The 23,350-nt window shown below is 34.3% G+C and overlaps 2 protein-coding genes across 4 annotated transcripts in view; one reads left to right on the forward strand and one right to left on the reverse strand.

Moving 5' to 3' along the window:
- Positions 1–9,945: 9,945 nt before the first annotated feature.
- Positions 9,946–12,938, forward strand: LOC105207384 (threonylcarbamoyladenosine tRNA methylthiotransferase). Of its 3 annotated transcripts, none has more exons than XM_011176817.3 (3): positions 9,946–10,171; positions 10,359–10,794; positions 10,972–12,938. In XM_011176817.3, exons 2-3 carry the CDS (start codon positions 10,400–10,402, stop codon positions 12,191–12,193), a joined length of 1,617 nt encoding a protein of 538 aa, XP_011175119.1. In that variant the 5' UTR covers positions 9,946–10,171; positions 10,359–10,399; the 3' UTR covers positions 12,194–12,938. The 3 variants fall into 3 exon arrangements, with proteins under 3 accessions (XP_011175119.1, XP_011175118.1, XP_039309373.1); XM_011176816.3 differs by having other exon boundaries at positions 9,948–10,156; XM_039453439.1 differs by lacking the exon at positions 9,946–10,171 and having other exon boundaries at positions 10,270–10,794.
- A 703-nt stretch (positions 12,939–13,641) lies between these two features.
- The window catches only part of LOC105207385 (F-box only protein 43), a 42,967-nt gene continuing 33,258 nt past the window's right edge, over positions 13,642–23,350 (reverse strand). Inside the window, exon 2 of the mRNA XM_011176818.3 lies at positions 13,642–16,195. Within this exon, the coding sequence (XP_011175120.2) occupies positions 15,941–16,195 (255 nt within the window). The 3' untranslated portion in view covers positions 13,642–15,940. The remainder of the gene's footprint in view (positions 16,196–23,350) is intronic.

A 23,350-nucleotide genomic window follows, 5' to 3' on the forward strand; every position in this document is an offset into this window, starting at 1 on the left:
ATTCGATCCATCGTGATAAAAGTTTGAAGTCTTCTGGGGGCTATCAGAACACAGAGATATTGGAGAAATTCGCAAAAAAAATTTTTCTCATAAATTGTGGTCTGATATAAGTCTTTCGTTTTTCACTTTAGCGATTCGATCCATCATGAAAAAAGTTAAAAGACTTCTGGGGGATGTCAGAACACAAAAATATTGGAGAAATTCGCAAAAAAAATTTTTCTCAAAAATTGTGGTCTGATATAAGTCTTTCGTTTTTCACTTTAGCGATTCGGCCCATCATGATAAAAGTTTGAACTCTTCTGGGGGCTATCAGAACACAGAGATATTGAAGAAATTCGCAAAAAAAATTTTTCTCCAAAGTTTTGGTCGGATATATGTCTTTCGTTTTTCACTTTAGCGATTCGATCCATCATGATAAAAGTTTGAAGTCTTCTGGGGGCTATCAGAACACAGAGATATTGGAGAAATTGTCAAAAAAAGTTTTACTCAAAAATTTCGAACTTTGAATGATATAAGTCTTTCGTTTTTCACTTTAGCGATTCGATTCATCATGAAAAAAGTTAAAAGACTTCTGGGTGATGTCAGAACACAAAAATATTCGAGAAATTCGCAAGAAAAATTTTACAAAGATATTTCGAACTTTGACAGATATAACTCTTTCGTTTTTCACTTTAGCGATTCGATCCATCATGATAAAAGTTTGAAGTGTTCTGGGGGCTATCAGAACACAGAGATAGTGGAGAAATTCGCAAAAAAAATTTTTCACAAAAATTGTGGTCTGATATAAGTATTTCGTTTTTCACTTTAGCGATTCGATCCATCATGAAAAAAGTTAAAAGACTTCTGGGGGATGTCAGAACACAAAAATATTGGAGAAATTCGCAAAAAAAATTTTTCTCAAAAATTTTGGTCGGATATAAGTCTTTCGTTTTTCACTTTAGCGATTCGATCCATCATGATAAAAGTTTGAACTCTTCTGGGGTTATCAGAACACAGGGATATTGGAGAAATTCGCAAAAAAGTTTTACTCAAATATTTCGAACTTTGACTGATATAAGTCTTTCGTTTTTCACTTTAGCGATTCGATCCATCATGATAAAAGTTTGAACTCTTCTGGGGGCTATCAGAACACGAAGATATTGGAGAATTCGCAAAAAAAATTTTTCTCAAAAATTTTGGTCGGATATAAGTCTTTCGTTTTTCAATTTAGCGATTCGATCCATCATGAAAAAAGTTAAAAGACTTCTGGGTGATGTCAGAACACAAAAATATTGGAGAAATTCGCAAAAAAAATTTTTCTCAAAGATTTTGGGCGGATATAAGTCTTTCGTTTTTCACTTTAGCGATTCGATCCATCATGATAAAAGTTTGAAGTCTTCTGGGGGCTATCAGAACACAGAGATATTGGAGAAATTCGCAAAAAAAATTTTTCTCATAAATTGTGGTCTGATATAAGTCTTTCGTTTTTCACTTTAGCGATTCGATCCATCATGAAAAAAGTTAAAAGACTTCTGGGGGATGTCAGAACACAAAAATATTGGAGAAATTCGCAAAAAAAATTTTTCTCAAAAACTGTGGTCTGATATAAGTCTTTCGTTTTTCACTTTAGCGATTCGGTCCATCATGATAAAAGTTTGAACTCTTCTGGGGGCTATCAGAACACAGAGATATTGAAGAAATTCGCAAAAAAAATTTTTCTCAAAAATTTTGGTCGGATATATGTCTTTCGTTTTTCACTTTAGCGATTCGATCCATCATGATAAAAGTTTGAAGTCTTCTGGTTGCTATTAGAACACAGAGATATTGGAGAAATTTGCAAAAAAAGTTTTACTCAAATATTTCGAACTTTGACAGATATAACTCTTTCGTTTTTCACTTTAGCGATTCGATCAATCATGATAAAAGTTTGAACTCTTCTGGGGACTATCAGAACACAGAGATATTGGAGAAATTAGCAAAAAAAATTTTTCTCAAATATTTCTATCGCATATAAGTCTTTCGTTTTTAACTTTAGCGATTCGATCCATCAAGAAAAAGTTAAAACTCTTCTGGGGGCTATCAGAACACAGAGATATTGGAGAAATTCGCAAAAAAAATTTTTCTCAAAAATTTTGGTCGGATATAAGTCTTTCCTTTTTCACTTTAGAGATTCGATCCATCATGATAAAAGTTTGAAGTCTTCTGGGGGCTATCAGAACACAGAGATATTGGAGAAATTCGCAAAAAAAGTGTTACTCAAATATTTCGAACTTTGACTATTATAACTCTTTCGTTTTTCACTTTAGCGATTCGATTCATCATGATAAAAGTTTGATCTCTTATGGGGGCTATCAGAACACAGAAATATTGGAGAAATTGTCAAAAAAAATTTTACTCAAAAATTTCGAACTTTGATTGATATAAGTCTCTCGTTTTTCACTTTAGTGATTCGATCCATCATGATAAAAGTTTGAAGTCTTCTGGGGGCTATCAGAACACAGTGATATTGGAGAAATTCGCAAAAAAAATTTTTCTCAAAAATTTTGGTCGGATATAAGTCTTTCGTTTTTCACTTTAGCGATTCGATCCATCATGAAAAAAGTTAAAACTCTTCTGGGGGCTATCAGAACACAGAGATATTGGAGAAATTAGCAAAAAAAATTTTTCTCAAAAATTTCGATCGCATATAAGTCTTTCGTTTTTAACTTTAGCGATTCGATCCATCAAGAAAAAGTTAAAACTCTTCTGGGGGCTATCAGAACACAGAGATATTGGAGAAATTCGCAAAAAGTATTTTTCTCAAAAATTTTGGTCGGATGTAAGTCTTTCCTTTTTCACTTTAGAGATTCGATCCATCATGATAAAAGTTTGAAGTCTTCTGGGGGCTATCAGAACACAGAGATATTGGAGAAATTCGCAAAAAAAATTTTTCTCAAAAATTTTGGTCGGATATATGTCTTTCCTTTTTCACTTTAGAGATTCGATCCATCATGATAAAAGTTTGAAGTCTTCTGGGGGCTATCAGAACACAGAGATATTCGAGAAATTCACAAAAAAAATTTTACTCAAATATTTCGAACTTTGAGTGATATAACTCTTTCGTTTTTCACTTTAGCGATTCGATACATCACGACAAAAGTTTGAACTTTTTTGGGGGCTATCAGAACACAGAGATGTTGGAGAAATTTGCAAAAAAAATTTTACTCAAATATTTCGATCTTTGACTGATATAACTCTTTCGTTTTTCACTTTAGCGATTCGATCCATCATGACAAAAGTTAGAACTCTTCTGGGGACTATCAGAACACAGAAATATTGGAGAAATTGTCAAAAAAAATTTTACTCAAAAATTTCGAACTTTGACTGATATAAGTCTTTCGTTTTTCACTTTAGCGATTCGATCCATCATGATAAAAGTTAGAACTCTTCCTGGGACTATCAGAACACAGAAATATTGGAGAAATTAGCAAAAAAAAAATATTATTCCAAAATTTCGAACTTTGACTGATATAAGTCTTGCGTTTCTCACTTTAGCGATTCGATCCATAATGATAAAAGTTAGAACTCTTCCGGGGACTATCAGAACACAGAAATATTGAAGAAAATTGCAAAAAAAATTTTACTTAAAAATTTCGAACTTTGACTGATATATGGCTTTCGATTTTCACTTTAGAAATTCGATCCATTATGATAAGAGTCAGAACTCATATGGGGGCTATCAGAACACAGAAATATTGGAGATATTCGCAAAAAAATTTTAGTCAATGTTGCGTCCGCGGATTCGCGAGGGTTGCGATTCCGGGACGTTGATCTGGTTCGTTAGTTAGTTTTGGTTTTAAGGCAGCTGTCACCAGTCGCGGCTCCGAATCGTGTGATAACACGGCCGGATACGCGACAAATTCCTTGTATGAGAAGTAGGAGATATTGTAGGGAGATATATTATTAGGTGATTTATGAGTAGGTTTAGGAAATGTAGTAGCGTTTTATTAACGCTACTGGAGTAGTAGCGCGCGTGCTCGAGCTTGGCGTGGGATTAAATGAATGACAGAGCGTGTAATGATTAAACTGAATATGTATATGTATTTTCGTGATTACGGAATAGTAGATGGTTACATATGGGGGCTGCGGGTAAAACGTCATCTTGCGAAAGAAGCGCTTTCTGCCGCCGGTGTACGCGCGGTGTGCCCTGCGTTTGCCCATACGTGCTTCGAGCGAGACATGATAGATTTAATATGGGTGAAGGATTGCCACGTTAATGCGTATATGAACAGGTAACTTACCGATCTTAACGCGAGAGAGAGAGAGAGAGCTCGGTATAGAAGATCTACGAAATTTAGTGAAATAGATTAGTGATCAAGTATATGTAACGAGTGACGAATCCGCTGGGTCGGAGTGGTTACCCGTTAGAACGCCTCCCTTAAAGGTGGAAATTATATGGAAGAAGAGGGGACGGTGAGAGCGTCGAGGAGTCGCGCTAGCGAATCTTCCTCGACGGGTTGGGAATAAAAGAAGGACGGTGTCGAAAAGTCGTGTTAGCGAGTCTTCTTCAACGCCGCAGGAAAGAGAGAGAGAGAGAGGAGACGTCGAAGAGTCGCGTTAGCGAGTTTTCTTCGACGCCGGAGGAGTGGGAGGGAGGCAGAGAAACGAGTGAGGCCACACTCTAGCTGGTGCTAGGTGAGGTTCAACCCTCAGGATCTCTGGCGGAAAGGAGGGAGAGGAAAAGAGGCGATCCGACCGGGGCCACCCCGAAGACCAACGTCTTCGTCAGGAGTAAAACCCTCCCGTCGCTGAGATCGTACCTGGAGGTCTGAATGTTGGTGGTCGCCGATGGCAGCGAATCTCACTCGACCAACAAGACTGATCTGAATTTCGAGCTCCGATTTCGCTCTTTATATAGGCAAGGATATGGGCAAGAGGTGTCGCGGGACGATTCCTCAGGTTCGCGGAAAATTCGGAGCGATAGTTTTTCGTAACGTGTGGCCCTTAGAAGCCCGCCCCGTTCCGCGACCGCGCGGCTTGCGCCTATATCGCGCGAGCGCTTGTTGACTTCTCCGGGGATCGCGACTCGCGGGGGCACCGCATACCAAGCCCCGACGCGAAATCCAGTGCCCAGGAAATTAATAGAATTTAATAGAATTTATATTGAGAGTGTGCGAGGCGATAGCGCCAAGCACATGCAATAGTTTTATGTATAAAAAGTTAAGGTTTAATTATCGTTCGTAGGAGATTGATTGATTCAAAATTATTTGGCATTTTTATTGGCCGTGATTTTAAAGTTGTTTCGATCTGAGTTGCATGGCACAGCAGTGGGAAGCGTCCATGAGTGGATCACGCTTAGATAATAATAAATTTGCCATTCTTAATATTTCGTATTAAATTGGAAAGATGAATAGAATTCCAACGCGCGGAGCTTGTTGGTATCAGAGGGGGCCGCGAGCCGAGGGGTCGGCGCGCACGATGTTTGTCTCGCGCCGATGGACGCTCGCGGGTGTTGCGCGTCGAAGGGCGGCACGAGGTAACCAAGCCGTATGAAATTTGAAATCGAGCGATATCGACTGATGCGGGATTTATCTAATTGATCGGAGGATGTTTCCGGATTCTGATTGGGTTATTATTAGTATGGATGGCGCGGAAAAATGAAAATTTTCTCGCCAGACGTAACGTAAAAATTCCAACTTTGACTGATATAAGTCTTGCGTTTTTCACTTTAGCGATTCGATTCATCATGATAAAAGTTAGAAATCCTCTGGGGGCTATCAGAACACAGACATATTGGAGAAACTGGCAAAAAAAATTTTACTCAAAAATTTCGAACTTTGACTGATATAAGTCTTTCGATTTTCGAAAAGAGAAATTCACAAAAAAAATTTTACTCAATGATTTCGAAATTTGACTGATATATGTCTTTCGTTTTTTACTTTAGCGATTCGACCCATCATGATAAAAGTTAGAACTCTTCTGGGGGCTCTCAGAACACAGAAATATTGGAGAAAATCGCAAAAAAGTTTTACTTAAAAATTTCGAACTTTGACTAATGTAACACTTTCGTTTTTCACTTTAGCGATTCGATCCATCATGACAAAAGTTAGAACTCTTCTCGGTGTTATCAGAATTCAGAAATATTGGAGAAATTCACAAAAAACATTTTACTCAAAAATTTCGATCTTGGACTGATATAAGTCTTTCGTTTTTCACTTTAGCGATTCGATCCATCATGATAAAAGTTAGAATTCCTCTGGGGGCTATCAGAACACAGAAATATTGGAGAAACTGGCAAAAAAAATTTTACTCAAAAATTTCGAACTTTGACTGATATAAGTCTTTCGATTTTCGAAAAGAGAAATTCACAAAAAAAATTTTACTCAAAAATTTCGATCTTTAACTGATATATATTTTGAAAGACATTTATTTCTTCTTCATCATATGATGCGATGTTAATTACAATTATTTTTTAAGTACTGCGTAAAATGAATATTTCTTTATTAAAGAACCAAATTCTCTCTGTTACTATTAAACATCTTTTTTAAGTAAAAATATGATTGTGCAAAATATGCATAAACGTATTGATATGTATTAATATCAATGTTAATGTAAATAATTCAGTCTATAATAAATAAAAAATTACGCGAAAGTAGACGTAATTAATCATTTATGCACATTCTCGACCCCTGTTCTGAATGCAACATTTGCGATACGCGTCAAATTTTATTTGCAGCAAAATGGATGTTAGCACGGACAACAACCTACATCCATTTCTCGAGAGATGGATGTGGGTTGTTGTCCGTGCTAACATCCACACTGTTTTTAACGGCGGGTTGCAAAATGGATGTGACACGTAGTTCCCATTCTGACCAGAATAGATGTGCGTCACTAGTGTACGGGAGTTTCGAAGCGTAAAGGTGCGAATTCATGCAGCGATAAATCGCTGGCGACTTTCCCCTTCTACCTCGATTTTCCCCTTCTACACATACTTGTATCGAATCCGTTGAAATCCGTCGACAAATCGTCAGAAGTTCAACTTGGTTGAACTTCAGCGACTAGTCGACACAATCGTGAGCAGTATGGAATCTTCAAATACCAGTTTAGGAACGGATACGTGAAAAAAGCTATGATTCTGACGGTCTTTTAAGTATGGAGCTACCCAATACTGTTTCTTTTTGTAATGCCGTTTCTCTTGTGTTTTTTGCAATTCCAACATTATAGCAGTTGTAATCTCTATTCGTCTCTTTTTAATTGCTCTTGCTACTGCTGTTCCCAAAATATTTGCGCATTCAGCAGAATACACCTTATTTGAACGTATTGTCACTTTTATTTTTCTTCACTCTTCAATTTCTATTAAAAATAATACTTATTACTCTGTAATTATTAACTAATAATTTACTGAGTTGATTGCAAAAGGCGCAATAGGCGTTTAGTGTCAATAGGCGCAATCAACTCAATAAATTATTAGTTAATAATTACAGAGTAATAAGTATTATTTTTAATAGAAATTGAAGAGTGAAGAAAAATAAAAGTGACAATACGTTCAAATAAGCTGTATTCTGCTGAATGCGCAAATATTTTGGGAACAGCAGTAGCAAGAGCAATTAAAAAGCGACGAATAGTGATTACAACTGCTATAATGTTGGAATTGCAAAAAACACAAGAGAAACGGCATTACAAAAAGAAACAGTATTGGGTAGCTCCATACTTAAAAGACCGTCAGGATCATAGCTTTTTTCACGTATCCGTTCCTAAACTGGTATTTGAAGATTCCATACTGCTCACGATTGTGTCGACTTGTCGCTGAAGTTTAACCAAGTTGAACTTCTGACGATTTGTCGACGGATTTCAACGGATTCGGCACAAGTATGTGTAGAAGGGGAAAATCGAGGTAGAAGCGGAAAGTCGCCAGCGATTTATCGCTGCATGAATTCGCACCTTTATAGAAAAAAGGCCGCCGTGGCCGCTCTCAGGTAGAGTCCTATATAAAGAGAGAAGCGACATTGATGTCCAAAGCTCTGATTGGTAATCTGATTGATACTTGATTGGCTAAGCGAGCAGCCATATTGTGACCACAGCTGTTTGCAGAATGATACGAATGGTGTTTGATGACGTTAGAACGGTTCCAAATTGGCGGTGGAGGACTCAATTGGATACTGAAGGTTGTGGTGGGGGTTCGATGTCGCTTCTCTCTTTATATAGGACTCTACTCTCAGGTAGAGTCCTATATAAAGAGAGAAGCGACATAGATGTCCGAAGCTCTGATTGGTAATCTGATTGATACTTGATTGGCTAAGCGAGCAGCCATATTGTGACCACAGCTATTTGCAGAATGATACGAATGATGTTTGATGACGTTGGCGGTCCCAAAATGGCGGTGGAGGACTCAATTGGATACTGAAGGTTGTAGTGGGGGTTCGATGTCGCTTCTCTCTTTATATAGGACTCTACTCTCAGGTTTCTCTCTGCTAATACCCGGGTGTTTACGATAACTAATCGGATCTCGGATTGGATTGAACAATGGTACTCAACGTAAGTATAGAAAATTTCCCTAGGCTAATCGGATTGACGATTGCTGTCTCAAATGTAATCCGATTGATGACGAAAGCGTGGAGACCGAGAAGCATGCTTGAAAAGTAAGTCTTTTTATTTTTTTAAATAATAACACAAAAAATCAAAGATTAAGTTACAAAGAATGATTTGAATTTAGATTTATTGTAATTTTTTTTGTCTAAACACTGGATTTTGTTTAAATTTCTGTTTGTAAAAATTAATTAATCTATTCTAAAGTTTGTGGTTACATCGGAAACAAATCAAAATTAATAAAACAATTATTAATTATTAGGTACATATTAAAGCATATAATATTTCAAGCATATCATATAGAATTCCTGTTTATTATAAACTTAGTAAAAATAACTTTGAAGTTATTCAACTACATTATACATTAATCAATATTAATTTATATGTTAAAAATCAATAATGTCTCTGAAAATTTTTTTTTTTTATTCTTTTCCAGATCGTAAATAAACTTCAACTCCAAGAATAAATAAAAATTACTGAAAAATGGATTGACATGAAAAGAGCATTATTGAACAATATCAATTTGTGCTAACTTAAAATTTGTAAAATCTGCTATTCTTTGTTAGTTGTTCATTAGAGAGTAATAATATAAGAACGGAATATACATAAATAAAATTAAAATAATTGTATGCATATATGAGGCGTATATTCCATTTTTATATTATTACTCTCTAATAAACAACTAATAAAGAAAAGTAGATTTTACAAATTTTAAGTTAGCATAAATTGATATTGTTCAATAATGCCCTCTTCATATAAATCCATTTTCCAGTAATTTTTATTTATTCATGGAATTGAAGTTTATTTACGATTTGGAAAAGAATAAAAAGAACATTTTTAGAAACATTATTGATTTTTAACATATAAATTAATATTGATTAATGTGTAATGTAGTTGAATAATTTCAAAGTTATTTTTACTAAGTTTATAATAAACAGGAATTTTATATGACATGCTTGAAATATTATATGCTTTAATATGTACCTAATAATTAATAATTGTTTTATTAATTTTGATTTGTTTCCGATATAACCACAAACTTTAGAATAGATTAATTAATTTTTACAAACAGAAATTTAAACGAAATCCAGTGTTTAGACAAAAAAAAATTACAATAAATCTAAATTCAAATCATTCTTTGTAACTTAATCTTTGTTTTTTTGTGTTATTATTTAAAAAAATAAAAAGACTTACTTTTCAAGCATGCTTCTCGGTCTCCACGCTTTCGTCATCAATCGGATTACATTTGAGACAGCAATCGTCAATCCGATTAGCCTAGGGAAATTTTCTATACTCACGTTGAGTACCATTGTTCAATCCAATCCGAGATCCGATTAGTTATCGTAAATACCCCCCATTTCTACCAATGTAGATTAACTTTGATTTTAGTTTAACTTACTCTTTATCTTTTTCCAATTTTTAGAATTAAAAAAAAAGATAAAGAGCAAGTTAAACTGAGATCAAAGTTAATCTACATTGGTGAAATAGGCATAAAAGGGTCTCTAGTACTGTGGCGGTAATGTAATTGACTCTACCTGCACTTGCTACACTATTCGACTTCCACCTTCCACTTTCTATTGTCCCATGAGAAGGCGGGGATGACTGATCTCAGGTTTCTTTCCGCATAGTTAACCTAATTTTATATTTTTTTAATTATTACGTTTACACTTAAAACAGGAATAAACAATTATAATAACTTGAAATTTTTGTCTCTTGTAATTTTTCGAAAATTCAATGATAAGCTTAAATCGAATTAGTCCAACGAATTAACACGTGGCACTTAACCTTAAAATTATTTTGTGACATGTTTTCAGAGTGCAGTGGATAACTTCTTAGAGATCTTTACTTAACAAACATGCCTGCTCCATGCGAGGACATTATCGAGGATATTGAGGATTTAATCGCGTCGCAGGACATAACCCCCAAGGAGAGGTATAGTTCACGAAAACATATCACGGTACGACCGAAGCGGAGGAAGCAGGAACAAGTGTCACAGCCGTCTGTTTTGTCAAGCGTAATACCTGGCACGCAGACGATCTACGTGAAGACATGGGGATGCACGCACAACAGTTCGGACACCGAATACATGGCCGGTCAGTTGGCGACGTACGGCTACAATTTAACTGAGGATAAATTGAAAGCAGATCTCTGGCTGCTGAACTCTTGTACTGTCAAAAATCCCGCGGAAGATCAATTTAGGAATGAAATTGAGCATGGAAAGAACATTGGCAAACATGTTGTGGTCGCTGGGTATGTAGTTACACAATTGTGATAATGGAACAAAAATTTGATAACATATATGTCACTACCTGTAAACTGTATCATTTAATATTTGTATGTCATTGAAAATTAATGTATAGAATTTTAAACAGTAATGTTATTTAGAACTGTTTCAATATTCTGAACAAGCATTTTGTTTGTCTGCAGATGTGTGCCACAAGGTGCCCCAAAATCTTCCTTCCTTCAAGGGCTGAGTGTGATTGGAGTGCAGCAAATTGATCGAGTGGTAGAAGTTGTAGAGGAAACCTTGAAAGGAAATACAGTCAGGTTTTTAAAACAGAAGAAAGATTCTGGCAAGAAGATAGGCGGAGCTTCACTGAGTCTCCCAAAGGTGCGCCGGAATCCACTCATTGAGATTATAGCTATTAACACAGGTTGCTTGAATCAATGTACCTACTGCAAAACGAAGCATGCTCGAGGCGAACTTGGTAGTTATCCACCAGAGGAAATAGTCGAACGAGCCAAGCAAGCTTTCGAGGAAGGAGTGTGTGAGTTGTGGCTCACATCGGAAGACACAGGTGCCTATGGTAGAGACATTGGCACCAACTTACCAGAATTGCTGTGGCAATTAGTAGACGTGATCCCTGACGGTTGCATGATGCGCGTAGGTATGACCAATCCACCGTATATCCTAGAGCATTTGGATGAAATGGCCAAGATCCTGCAACACCCTAGGGTCTATAGCTTTTTACACATCCCAGTGCAGTCCGGTAGTGATCAGGTGCTGGCTGACATGAAGCGAGAATACACGCGTGCTGAGTTCGAACATGTGGTGAACTTTCTGAGCGAGCGAGTGCCTGGTCTAACGATCGCCACGGATATTATTTGTGGCTTTCCCACGGAAACGGAGATGGATTTCGAGGAGACGATGACGCTTTGTCAAAAGTACAAGTTTCCAAGCCTCTTCATCAATCAGTACTTCCCCCGACCTGGCACGCCCGCCGCCAGAATGCTGAAGGTACCTGCGCAGAAAGTAAAGGCAAGAACCAAAAGGTTATCAGAATTTTTCCAATCATATGAACTGTACGGACATAAAGTGGGACTGCAACAAAAGGTGCTAGTGACGGAAGTATCACATGACAAACAGCATTACGTGGGCCATAACAAATTCTATGAACAGGTGTTGATTCCGATGAAGCAAGAGTACATGGGAAAAATGATCGACGTGAAGATTAAAGAAGCGACGAAGTTCTCCATGAAAGGAGAACCGATCGGTAAAGGTGTGTCCCCGGCGCTAAGGTCTCCTTTACCGCAAGGAATCGTTTCCAAAATACCATACGAAACGAAGCCATCAAGATACGGAATAGCAACGATTACGATGATCTTTTTAGCTGTGATACTTAGAATATTATGGAAATTTCTAACTTAGATATATAATTTATACAAGATTCTGTAAATTGATCATGTAAACACATTGTATGACATGTTGTAAATTGTCTTTTTATACTTGCAACAAATATCTAATATTTATTTAAAAAGTTGAAAGATTTATTATCAATATGTTCATTATCATTAATTTTGGATAAAGAAGAACACATACGAGATTACGCGAAAAAAATATTATATATTTAATTGACAATACAGGAACCTACCCTGAAAGGGCTTACAATTCAATAGTTTAATGCATATATTGGCTATAATAATTCTTCGGCATTTCTAGACGCATTTTCTAAAATTTTCCTAACATAAATTGAAAATTCTCTAAATATAATATGCGGAGAGGAGTATTGAGCATTCTTACATTTTGTTGAACTATCTCCTCGAGAGCAAGATGTTTAAGATAAAACTTATATACTAAAAATGAAAATGTGTCCGCTTTTATAAAAATATCATTATTTTTCTTATTACATATAAAGGCACGTTATTTGGTATCACTTCCTCGTGGCTAAAGATTTCTTTTTTAAATATATCTTATTCTAAAGAATATATCGGATTTCTGCCACAATATCTCCTGAGTATTAAAGCCCATGAATCATTGTTCGAAGATACCAAACGAAATATTGTTTATATAAATTAGAGCATCAAAATCGATGCTTAGTTTTTGGTTGTATTAATCTATGCAAATTTGTAATTACATATATCGAAAGAAACAATAAATTTCCTTTTATAAAAGAGTTATAACTTTGAGTGACGCAGGCGGGCTAGTAAATCGATATAAATTCAGTATACATATATATTGTATTGGTTAAATGGGAAATTATATATTCGAGTCTTCTAAGTAAAATATTGAACAATTTCGATTCCGATAATACAATAATAAAAATATCCGATGTAAGTAATTTAAAAAGTTTTAATGTGTAAATCGTGATATTAATAATTTTTTTACTTGAATTATTTATATCGTGATAATCGTGTGATAATATAACTTTTATAACTATTTTCTTTTTAGAGAGCATAAGAGAGCAATAATTTTACAAAAATTTAAATAAAGAAAAAATTAAATGATAAAATTGGTTTCCTTTACCAAAATTTATAATAATTTCAATTAAGACAATTTCAACTAAAATAAATAATTTACCAGTTAAATCTTGTATAAGTAAATCACACAACAATCTGTGAAGAGAGACCTCATTAATCATATAATATAAACGTATTTTTAACAAGAACATAGCACGAATAAAATATCAATCACGAAACTTTGTCGTGAAATACGAAATATATTACTATCACGTTATTTACATGCAGTCTTTTCGCATAAATCGGTATAAAAATAAAAGTATAAACAGTGCTGGACGAGCTAACGTTATTTTTAAAAGACACGAAAACGTTTAGATAAACTTGAATTAAAAGATGCATGAACAAAAAAAAGAAAATAAAAATATAATATGGCACCCCATTCAGGATTTTACTTGAAGATGAAAATTAGCGAAACATGTATTCGTTTCTTTTTCTCTCGTAATTATGTCAGTTTTTAAAATATGGCAATTATTATGGCATGAACTTAATCATGGCACAAGTGTCGAACATTCCGGTTTTGCAGCTTCTAACATCAAGAAGTGCGGAACAAATAATATATGTTGTTCCCTAAAACAAGACTTGAAATTAAATTCCTCGCTCTTGCATAAAATCTTATTTTTCTCATTAATACAACAGATAAAACGGAATTATTAACAGCTGACTTATATTGTGATGTAATAATTTTTTTGTAATTTATGTGTAACTATCCATTTTTTCTGTTCTTGTTTCCTATTCTGATCCTGATTACTTCTCGCACGCTCGCATACATTTATTTCCATACAATTTTGACAATACTTATTAAGCGAGAATACGGTATTCGCGTCGGAGAGAGAAAAGGACGTGTATTCTTGTGAAATATAATTTTAACGATATCGACATACAAAAGAGAGGATGGTGCATGAGACTAATATAACTGTAAATTTGGGACTTCAGAAAATACATATTTGATTTGAAACATGATTGATTTTTTATCTTAATCGTTCATTTACTATAAATATTATATACGACAAAACATTGGAGTTTTAAAACTTTATCATGTCCCATTTTCACCCTTTCTTTCGCGAATTCGATATTACGTATTTTGTAAAAGTAAAGATTAATTAAATTACTCGTATTCCGTTGAGCAGGATTGAAAGGGAAACAAAAAAACGTCTGCAGAAAAGAAATAGAAACTCCCTACGTTTCTAACTTTTACACATGAGAATGTTAAGTCCGACCGAGCTGTTAGACGAATTCGTCTTGTTCACATTTCGACGAGACATCAGAGTTCGCGACCGTCTCGGCAGTTATCGTGTTTTACGATTTCCGTGAGAGAAACAAAGAGGGAGGAAGAAAGCAGTTTCTGCGGACGGGCCCAGACCGCAAGAAACGCGCGTGGGCCCTCGACCGACTATCTCCCCGTCTTCATTAAGGGGCCAAAAGCACCCGGTAAAAAGCGGAATATCCGGGCGCCGCAAAGTGTTTCGCCGGTACCTTACGTGGTTTTACGACCGTTGCCTTTATGGCTACTCATTTCTCTCTTCCCTCCCGCATTCGCATTCTCTTCTTTTCTCTCTGTGTCCCGTCGAGGGTACTCTCCCTCTGATCGCTAGCCTCTCGTTCTATCGCCCCCTTCTATCTTTCTCTCGTTCTCCACTCAGCTACATCGCTCAGGGCGGAATTTGCTCCGAAGATCGTCGAGGAGGAGGACTAGAGAAAGATTCGGTTGCGCATCCGCCAACGTCGTTCGGGAGATTTAAACTGTACTTCGACGACATCAGTTCCTTTCGTGGTGTCGACGGATCGGGGCGTTCGTGAATTTTACGGCGTTTAAAAATCATTCACGAGCGGCATTTACGGCGGTTAAATATGCTTATGCCACCTCATAAGCTAATATGCTGTACGAAAACACCCCTAAAGGCACTTAGCTATATAGCTATAGAGATATTAGCTATATAGATGCATGGTATAAGATCTCGAACTATGAAGATGTCATACTGCTACAATATACAACCGAATTCATCTCGACACTCGAGTAAAAATTTTCATACACGACATATGACTACGTATACTAGTTATTATATATTAAATATATATACGAAATTTGTCTTTATATGATCATATCCTACCTGATTATGTTGTGCAATTATACAATTATATACGCAATAATAATATATGATTATACTTTGTATTTAATGCACATACATGCTTAGCAGCTCAAATCCTATTACAGTAAGCGTGTTTCTCAAAAATACATATACACATAACAGAGTAAGCATGATCATACATATTTACGTATGATTATATAACAATCAATATAAAATCAGATATGGTTACAGACATATAGACAAATTTCGTACATGATTATGTATAAAAAGTTTTACTCGGACACGCAACAAGTCGTCGCTGTCGCATCAGTTTTACTCCAATGCCATAAATTGAAAAAATTAATCACTAGAATAATTAATTTATCCTTCAAACTAGACTAAAATCGCTTTTGACTCTTGTGATTAAAATGAATATAAAACTGATACGATAGATAAATTAATATTCTCTACAGTACATATTTTCTCTACAATACACGTGCCTTCTCTCGATAGATTCAACGCGACTCCGTAACTAGACTAGTTCTTCTCTCCTCGCAAACGATCGCGAATCGACTGAAGAAAAAGGAATTGATTTATAATCGTCGTAGATTCCGTTTGCTTTGCCTTGATCCTGCAATCAGTCGTTTGTTGTTGCGCTTTGTCGGAGTGGCCAGTAAGGATGTCTTGCACGGGCCCGCATGCGGCTTTGACGAGCACGAGATGCAGAACTCGATGGAGCAGCCCTGCCTCGAACAGGCACCCACGTTCTTCTCACTATTCACGTGGCAAGGAAAGCTGCACCTCGGACACGCTAACAGGTACTCGCCATTTGCGAGCGTACGACTAGCCTGAAATGAGAAAGAAAATTGTTAATAATATCGAAAAATAATAGTTGTAGATAGAATAGGCGACAGCACAGATTAATTATTACTTATATTTAATGACTAATTATTAATAGAATATGTGATTATTATGAAAAAACACTTTGTTATTTACTATAAAAAAAATAATTTTGATTTGTAATAGACAATTATATTCATTGCTTATTCAAGGTATAAAGAGAAACAATTCCTAAAAAAGTTGATAAAAAATAAGTTTTTTCTTTTCTTTTTTCTTATGTAATTAATTTTTTTAATGAGTACTTTGCTTACATGTATACGTATGTGTATGAGTGTGTATAGGATTTTCCTACACATATATAATTTCATAAAATTGTCTTCCCGTTCAATACAACAATGAGAGTATAATAATTCTTTTGAGTTGTAGATAAAGTAGTAAAATTAGTAAAATTTTATATGCATCTCGATATCATCCCGTAATGGTCACTCTTTCAAATAATAACATAACAGTCACATGGGGTTCACTGGTCCAATCAGTCGCCATTTGCCAACTTTTTGATATTTTGTTACAAAAATTTTACTGGACGTACCTTGAGATCTGTTCTTTATCATCCAATAATTTTTTTACAAAAATATAAAATTTTTAATTTTTAAGATAATTCAACAAAAATTTGGGAGTGTATTCTCAAAATAGTATTCTTTCAGATAAAAATCAGTTTCATAGAAGGTTGTTCAATTTTGAATGGTCTGTGTACCCTTAAAGTTAGCATGGGGTCCAAAAGACTCCGGGTGACCATTACGGGTTATATATCTATCGAGCAAAGATCTATATATCTACGCATCAGAACCTGAACGTCCTTAAACATCATTCATCGGAATCAACGATAGATAAAATAGGATCCTGATATTATATAAAAAATGAAGTTAATATTAAAATATACGCTATATACACATAAATTCTATATATAATATATTCTATATCCATATCACAATAATGTTAATAATAAAGTTTATTATTATTCAGAATTTGCATCAAAAATTTCAATTTTTAACACAAGATTGAAAAAATGTTTAAACAAATATTTTATTACATTTTTAATTAACAATTCTTATACGTAAAACAGATCTAAACTTTTTAAATAAAAATTAAAAATTTTTAACGATTTCGATTTAAAATAATGTAAAAACTATGATGTGTAAAGTCAAAATGCTTTGAAGACTCGATTAATCTTTTTTTTTTTAAAGTTCTACATCATAGAAACACGCTGACTTACATAGCATAAATTACGCTTCTCTGCCTTTCAAGTAATAATTAATGAGATTAGTTACGCCGATATGCATCTGCTCGTGACTTAAATTGCGTTAACGCGAGGTGAAAGATTCGACGAAGCGCGGTCCCAATACACGGATTAAGAGAATTAAGTTACACCTATACGAACGTCTAGTCTTCCGGAAAAAAAAGTGGAACCTAAAGAATGAAACTCAATAAGCTCAAAATAGAAAAAAAATTAAATTATGGAACAAAAAACATTAATTCTTTAATTCTTCATTTACTATTACATCTTCTGGCGATCATTAATTTTTCAAAAATTGTAAATATTCTGCAAAAATTTCAAGAGACATTATTAATAGATTAGAAAAAAAATTTTCTCTAAGTTTGTAATAGAAAAGTCAATATTTTTATTTCTTTAAATTCACTTAGAAATTATTTTAAAAAATTAATATTATTTTACTAAAAAATATTGTCTGCATTACGCACATCTCACTCTTCTCATTTCTTAAAAGATTCTCAAAAAGAATTACTAATTTTATTGTTATTGAGCAAATGTATGTGTGCGTGATAAAACGCAGATAGAGCGTAAAAATATTATCGTGTATAAAGTTGATGAAGCTGAGAGTGCGAATTGTCCAGAGGCAGCCGATATTGTGAACCACCTTTCTTAGAACTTTGATAAGAAGAACTATCGCGTAACATCCACAGACTGAAGAGAGTTGCATGAAGGTAGATGACGAAAGAAACACGAGCACGCACGTCTCGACTCACTCAAGTGCGTTTCAACCCTGCAACTTTGACTTGCAATTTAAGTAAGGTGAAAACGACAGTAAAAATTAATGACTAATGAGGAACATAAACAAAACGTAAACAGATAACCATTAATATAAGTTCATCATCCAATTCGTGCATAATTTAAAACTACTAGAATTCAGTAATAAATGTAAAAATTGCAGTTTAAGACTTTCATTTTTAAGCGAAATAAGAACATTGCTATGCAAGGAGAGAAAGCGCATCGTCATCCTCGCACGCTCCTCGCGTTATCCCGCAGTCTCGCAATCGTCTCCTCGTTGTGCATCGCTAATAAGCGAGCGCGTGAGAAAATCTGCATAAGACACATTCGAGACGAGTGTCAATCCGTCCACTACGGTTAACATAACCGCATTCTTCTTTTATAAAATGCCAAAATTTTTTTTCAAAATAAATATATCAAAATATTGCTCGAATATATATACGAAAGATAAATACGACAAATATATTAAAAAAAAACGCGTTTGACGCAGATGTATTGATGATGTGGGAGCTATTCTCTGCTCTTATATATTCTTGACTGTACCCGCAACTAAGATCGAGAAATACTGGCAATATAAGATTAAAGCAGTGCAACAATGTGGTAGCTGATTCGAGGGGCGCATATAAATGATTGGAGAAAATTCTACATTGACAAAGATATTTACCGGGAAACGATCCGTTTATCGAATGAAACATTGCATCGCATTATTAATATTAACATGGGCATTTTTCATATTTATAGTAACAGAGTGATCATACATCTGTATAAAATATTATTTTACTTATTATTAATTAAAATAATGCAATTAATGTTAATATTTGAATTTGTCTATCCTAAACGCGACTAGTTGTGTAATTTAATAATATATTGCATATATTGTACAATCTTAATAAAAAATAATTTCAAGGATATGCTAAAAATTTTTTCTATCATTTTTCCTGTGTCATTTAAGCGCAATAGTTGTTGGGATTCCGTTGGGATCCTAAGCACACAATGTAGAAACTGGTCCGAGACGATCTCTACGCCCTCTCTCTGTACTTTTCCGGGAACTAAACGACTGCTTCCAAAAAATCTACACATAGTAGCATAATTTTAATATTAATGTAAACCTACCAATATTTTAAATTCCAGATAAAAGACTATTATAAAATGACAGGAAGATGATCCTAACATCCTGTCTTTAATAAGTCATTTGTTTGTTAACTTTTAAAAATTCTATAAAAAAGCATATATAAAGTAAAACTTTTTCAAAATGTTTCAACAATCTCTTCTTTTCGGATATTGGGTTTTAAATTGATATTTCAGATTAACCTATTTCGGCATTAAAACATTATAATTGTTAAGAGCTTACAATAATATAAGTAAAGCTCGCAAGGCGTACAATTAACGTTTCATGTAAAAGCAAAACTAAAACAAAAAAAAATACGTGATAATAAACTTTTTCCTAAAACACAAGATAATGTTTGGTGGCCTTGCCTCAAAATATCAATATCGTTCCAGCGATTTAAATCTGTGACATATGATACTTCCGCGACTTCGTGTAGCGAACATCCGGTTGATGCAACAATGTGATATAATAAAAAGTTTCTCTATATTTCTTTTTGTGAATTCTATCCTGTTGACTACTATAAAATATTTATTCTCCATAAAACTGTAATAAGGTATACATTAGATTTAATAATTTGCAATTTAATTTAGTATAATTTTAAATTATTTAATTTAGTATATTGCAATATGTATATAAATATTTATAAGTATCATAAATTAATTTTTAGTTCCAGAAAAATTCCATATTTTTTTATTTATCAGCCAAATTTTATTGTCGAATTTAACGCAACTTTGTGTAAAAACTATCAACAAAAACGTGCTTCTTTTCAACAAAAAAAATTATTTTTCAACAAAAGACAATCGATCCTGTCACGGTAAAATATTATTCCGAGTATTCGTGATTTCGTAAGAGCCGTTTTATTAATGGCTGCAGACCGATCTTCGCAACATAGTTGCGTCCATATTAACTTAACGAGGAAATGAAGAAATGGGCAGAGCCCCCTAGTGGCCTCGCGGGACTGCCACAATGTAGCAGATGGCCTGAGCAACTTTGTATCTCCCTCATGCAAAGGGTACACCGATCCTCACGAAGAAAACCGCTTGTCTGTGTTCCATAAAGACCACACACTACTATTAGACTCGTGAACCGCATTTGGCCGACACTTTGTAGCACGAAGAGAAAAATTCCCACACACGAATAGGAAGGGTCGACCTCAGATTTTAACGCTGGATACGCAAACGTTCTCGTTTCATGGAACTCATTTGCAAACATGGTTGCAATTTAACTGCAAAAATTCCTAGGTGGAAATAATACAGCAAAATTTCTAGAAAGTTGGCGATAAAAATAAAAGATCAATTTTCGAATAAATAATATGTGTGATAAAATAAAATCTTTTTAACATTTAATAAATGTAAGATGCATTTTTTTAACGTGCAAAGAAAGTGTAGAATGCCAACGTGTTATCTGCGAGTGCGTCGTTGCAAGAAAGTGTCGTGCGTGTGTCGCATATCGTAACAAAGCTAGTCTTTGATATTGTGCCCCTTTCCCTCTGCTACTCGGCAATCAGATATAAAGGCGTGTTTGAAAATATAAAATGTTGATACCGATTGATTTCTTTTGGTAAAAAATTTTGAGGAAGCGCTGTGTGCGCTTTGCTTGCTCATAATAAAAATAATAATTTATAACTGCCCCACAATATAGGATTTTTAAAAATTGGTTATGTTCAGAAACTGCTTTTTATCTGCTACCATTTTTCACTCGATTCGCTATCCAGGTAGCATCTATTCGTTTCACAAATCATCTTTGATCAAGGCGCGATAATGCGATCGAAAGATCATAAAATTGATAAAAATTGAGTGACTAGAGTACTGCTACATTAGGAACAAAATTTAGTGTTCTGAGCTGTTTAGTCGAGACATTTTTTAATTGCGATCAAATATTTTGTTTTATAAAACAAAAAAATTGATTGTTTCTACAAAATACATACAAATAAAAACATTTGTTTATATTAACTAAATAGTTTTGTTCAGTATATTTTAATTAAATTATTTGTCGTTACAAAATATTTTTCCTGGTATATATGCAGATTTTTGTATAAAATTCATATAGATCAAAAAATAATCGAAACGTAATTTATATGCCGAGCTCAAAGTTTGCAAATAATATTTCGAGAATCGGTGATTGTGATGCTAATAATTTCTACTAACGATAAGTCAACAGAACAGCAATGTCAAATTAGATAAATTATTATTAATCGATCAATTTCAGACTGAATGCAAAACTAGTATTAAAACCGGAAATTTAATTTAAATTTCTAAAGAATCAATTCGCAGAAAAATAATACGGTATCAAGGTATTTTCAGAAAATGGCAAGAGTCAGTGTGATATTAATGTTAAGCAATCGATTTCGGAAGCGATAAATGAAATTGATAAGCAACCAATGGCACTTTATAAGAAGAGATAAATCGGCATCGCCGTGTGATGTTTTAAAAAGTTCACTCGGCCACCAAATTAATGCGTTTCGTAGAAGTTCTTTATCCAACACTGACATTTTTAGCAAACGGGACCGATTGTGATGTTAATATCTTTGATCGAGCGATCGCGCGGATTTTTGCAGCCGGGCATTTTGACAAATTCGAACCATTTATCCATGTCCCTTCGCCCATCGGATCGAATTAAGGTGTGCCCGTAATTCGATATCTTCATTAAGCATACTGCGTATTGAATTACGACGATGGAGGGGGAGGGGAAGAGAAACTCTGATTCCGCCGAATTATCTCTCGGCCGACTAGATCTTTTCAAGGTACACGCCGGTTTCCCCGTTTACACTCGATCGAATCTGAACCTCGGCTTTTTCTCCTTTCCATTTCAAAAATTTTAATAGATTTTGACGTAGCGCCACACGCCTTTCTAAATTTCGTAATAAAGTTTATTAACATGAGAAACAGCGCTTCTAACTGCTAAGAGTCCTTAATTAGGAGAGAGCACTAAGGTATTAAAGATATTAAATGTCGCAAAACTTCTTGATTTTCTGTCATAATTACGTATATAAATTCGCTCGAGAGTGCACACATTCATTAAAAGATGTAATAATGAAACCATTGCATAAATAGCGATTTATCGTCACTGAAATAAAGACATCGTAAGTACAACGATGCGATAGCGAGTGTAAGTCTGCATTCTCGGCGAGCCACAGTTGACCGTGAATAACATGCCGATAATTGAGAAATTCCTAAAGGGTTAAGCAAAACTACAATCAATAACAATTTCGCGATATATACCTATCGATTGGTCGTATATAGTGCGATATTAATCGAAGAACGTGGCGTTATTTGCGACATGCAAAAAATGCACAACAAGAGAATAATAGAATAGCCTGCAAAATTTTTCTGCACGTATTATTACATTATTAATGTATATTGTAAAAAAATATTTAATTTTAAGATATTATTAAAATGTTTTATTTCTATCTCAAATTTTTTAATACTTGAAAATATTTTAATTTTATATAGGAAATAAAAATATTTTAAAACTTTTAAAAACGTTTCAGCTTCAAACACTGAGTGTTTTAAATCTAAACACCATATAAAACTAAAATAATTTTAAGAATTTTAAAATCGGAGATAGAAATAAAACATTTCAATATCATAAAATTAAACACTTATTTTTTGAATGTATACGTTATTTTACAGAAAGGAAAGTTAGTTTTTCTCATTTTCATCAGCAGTAAATAAATACACAAATATTTAATTGGCTAAATATAAAAAATATTATACAAAAAAGTGTTCGTAATACAAAAATATTGTGTGCATTGTCTATTCTATATAATTCTACCAGAAAAATTATATACATAAACGAGAAAAAAAAAATTCCCCGACGGAAAGATGCATTAATAAGATCCATGCGTTTGTCGGTTATCCATCAAATTTATAAATAATCTAATTGATGAGACCAAAACGCGTTGCTCAGAGTGCAGTATACTCATTTATTGCATTTGTAAGAAACTGTGCGCTTATGACGAGTTGCCATGGCTTGTACACAAGGATCGTG

Source organism: Solenopsis invicta, chromosome 9, assembly GCF_016802725.1.
Source record: "Solenopsis invicta isolate M01_SB chromosome 9, UNIL_Sinv_3.0, whole genome shotgun sequence".
NCBI lineage: Eukaryota > Metazoa > Arthropoda > Insecta > Hymenoptera > Formicidae > Solenopsis > Solenopsis invicta.

Coding starts and splice junctions, on each gene's coding strand:
- LOC105207384 (XM_011176817.3), top strand. CDS start 10,400: ATGCCTGCTCCATGCGAGGACATTATCGAGGATATTGAGGATTTAATC. Junction 10,795..10,971: donor AAACATGTTGTGGTCGCTGG/GTATGTAGTTAC, acceptor GTTTGTCTGCAG/ATGTGTGCCACAAGGTGCCC.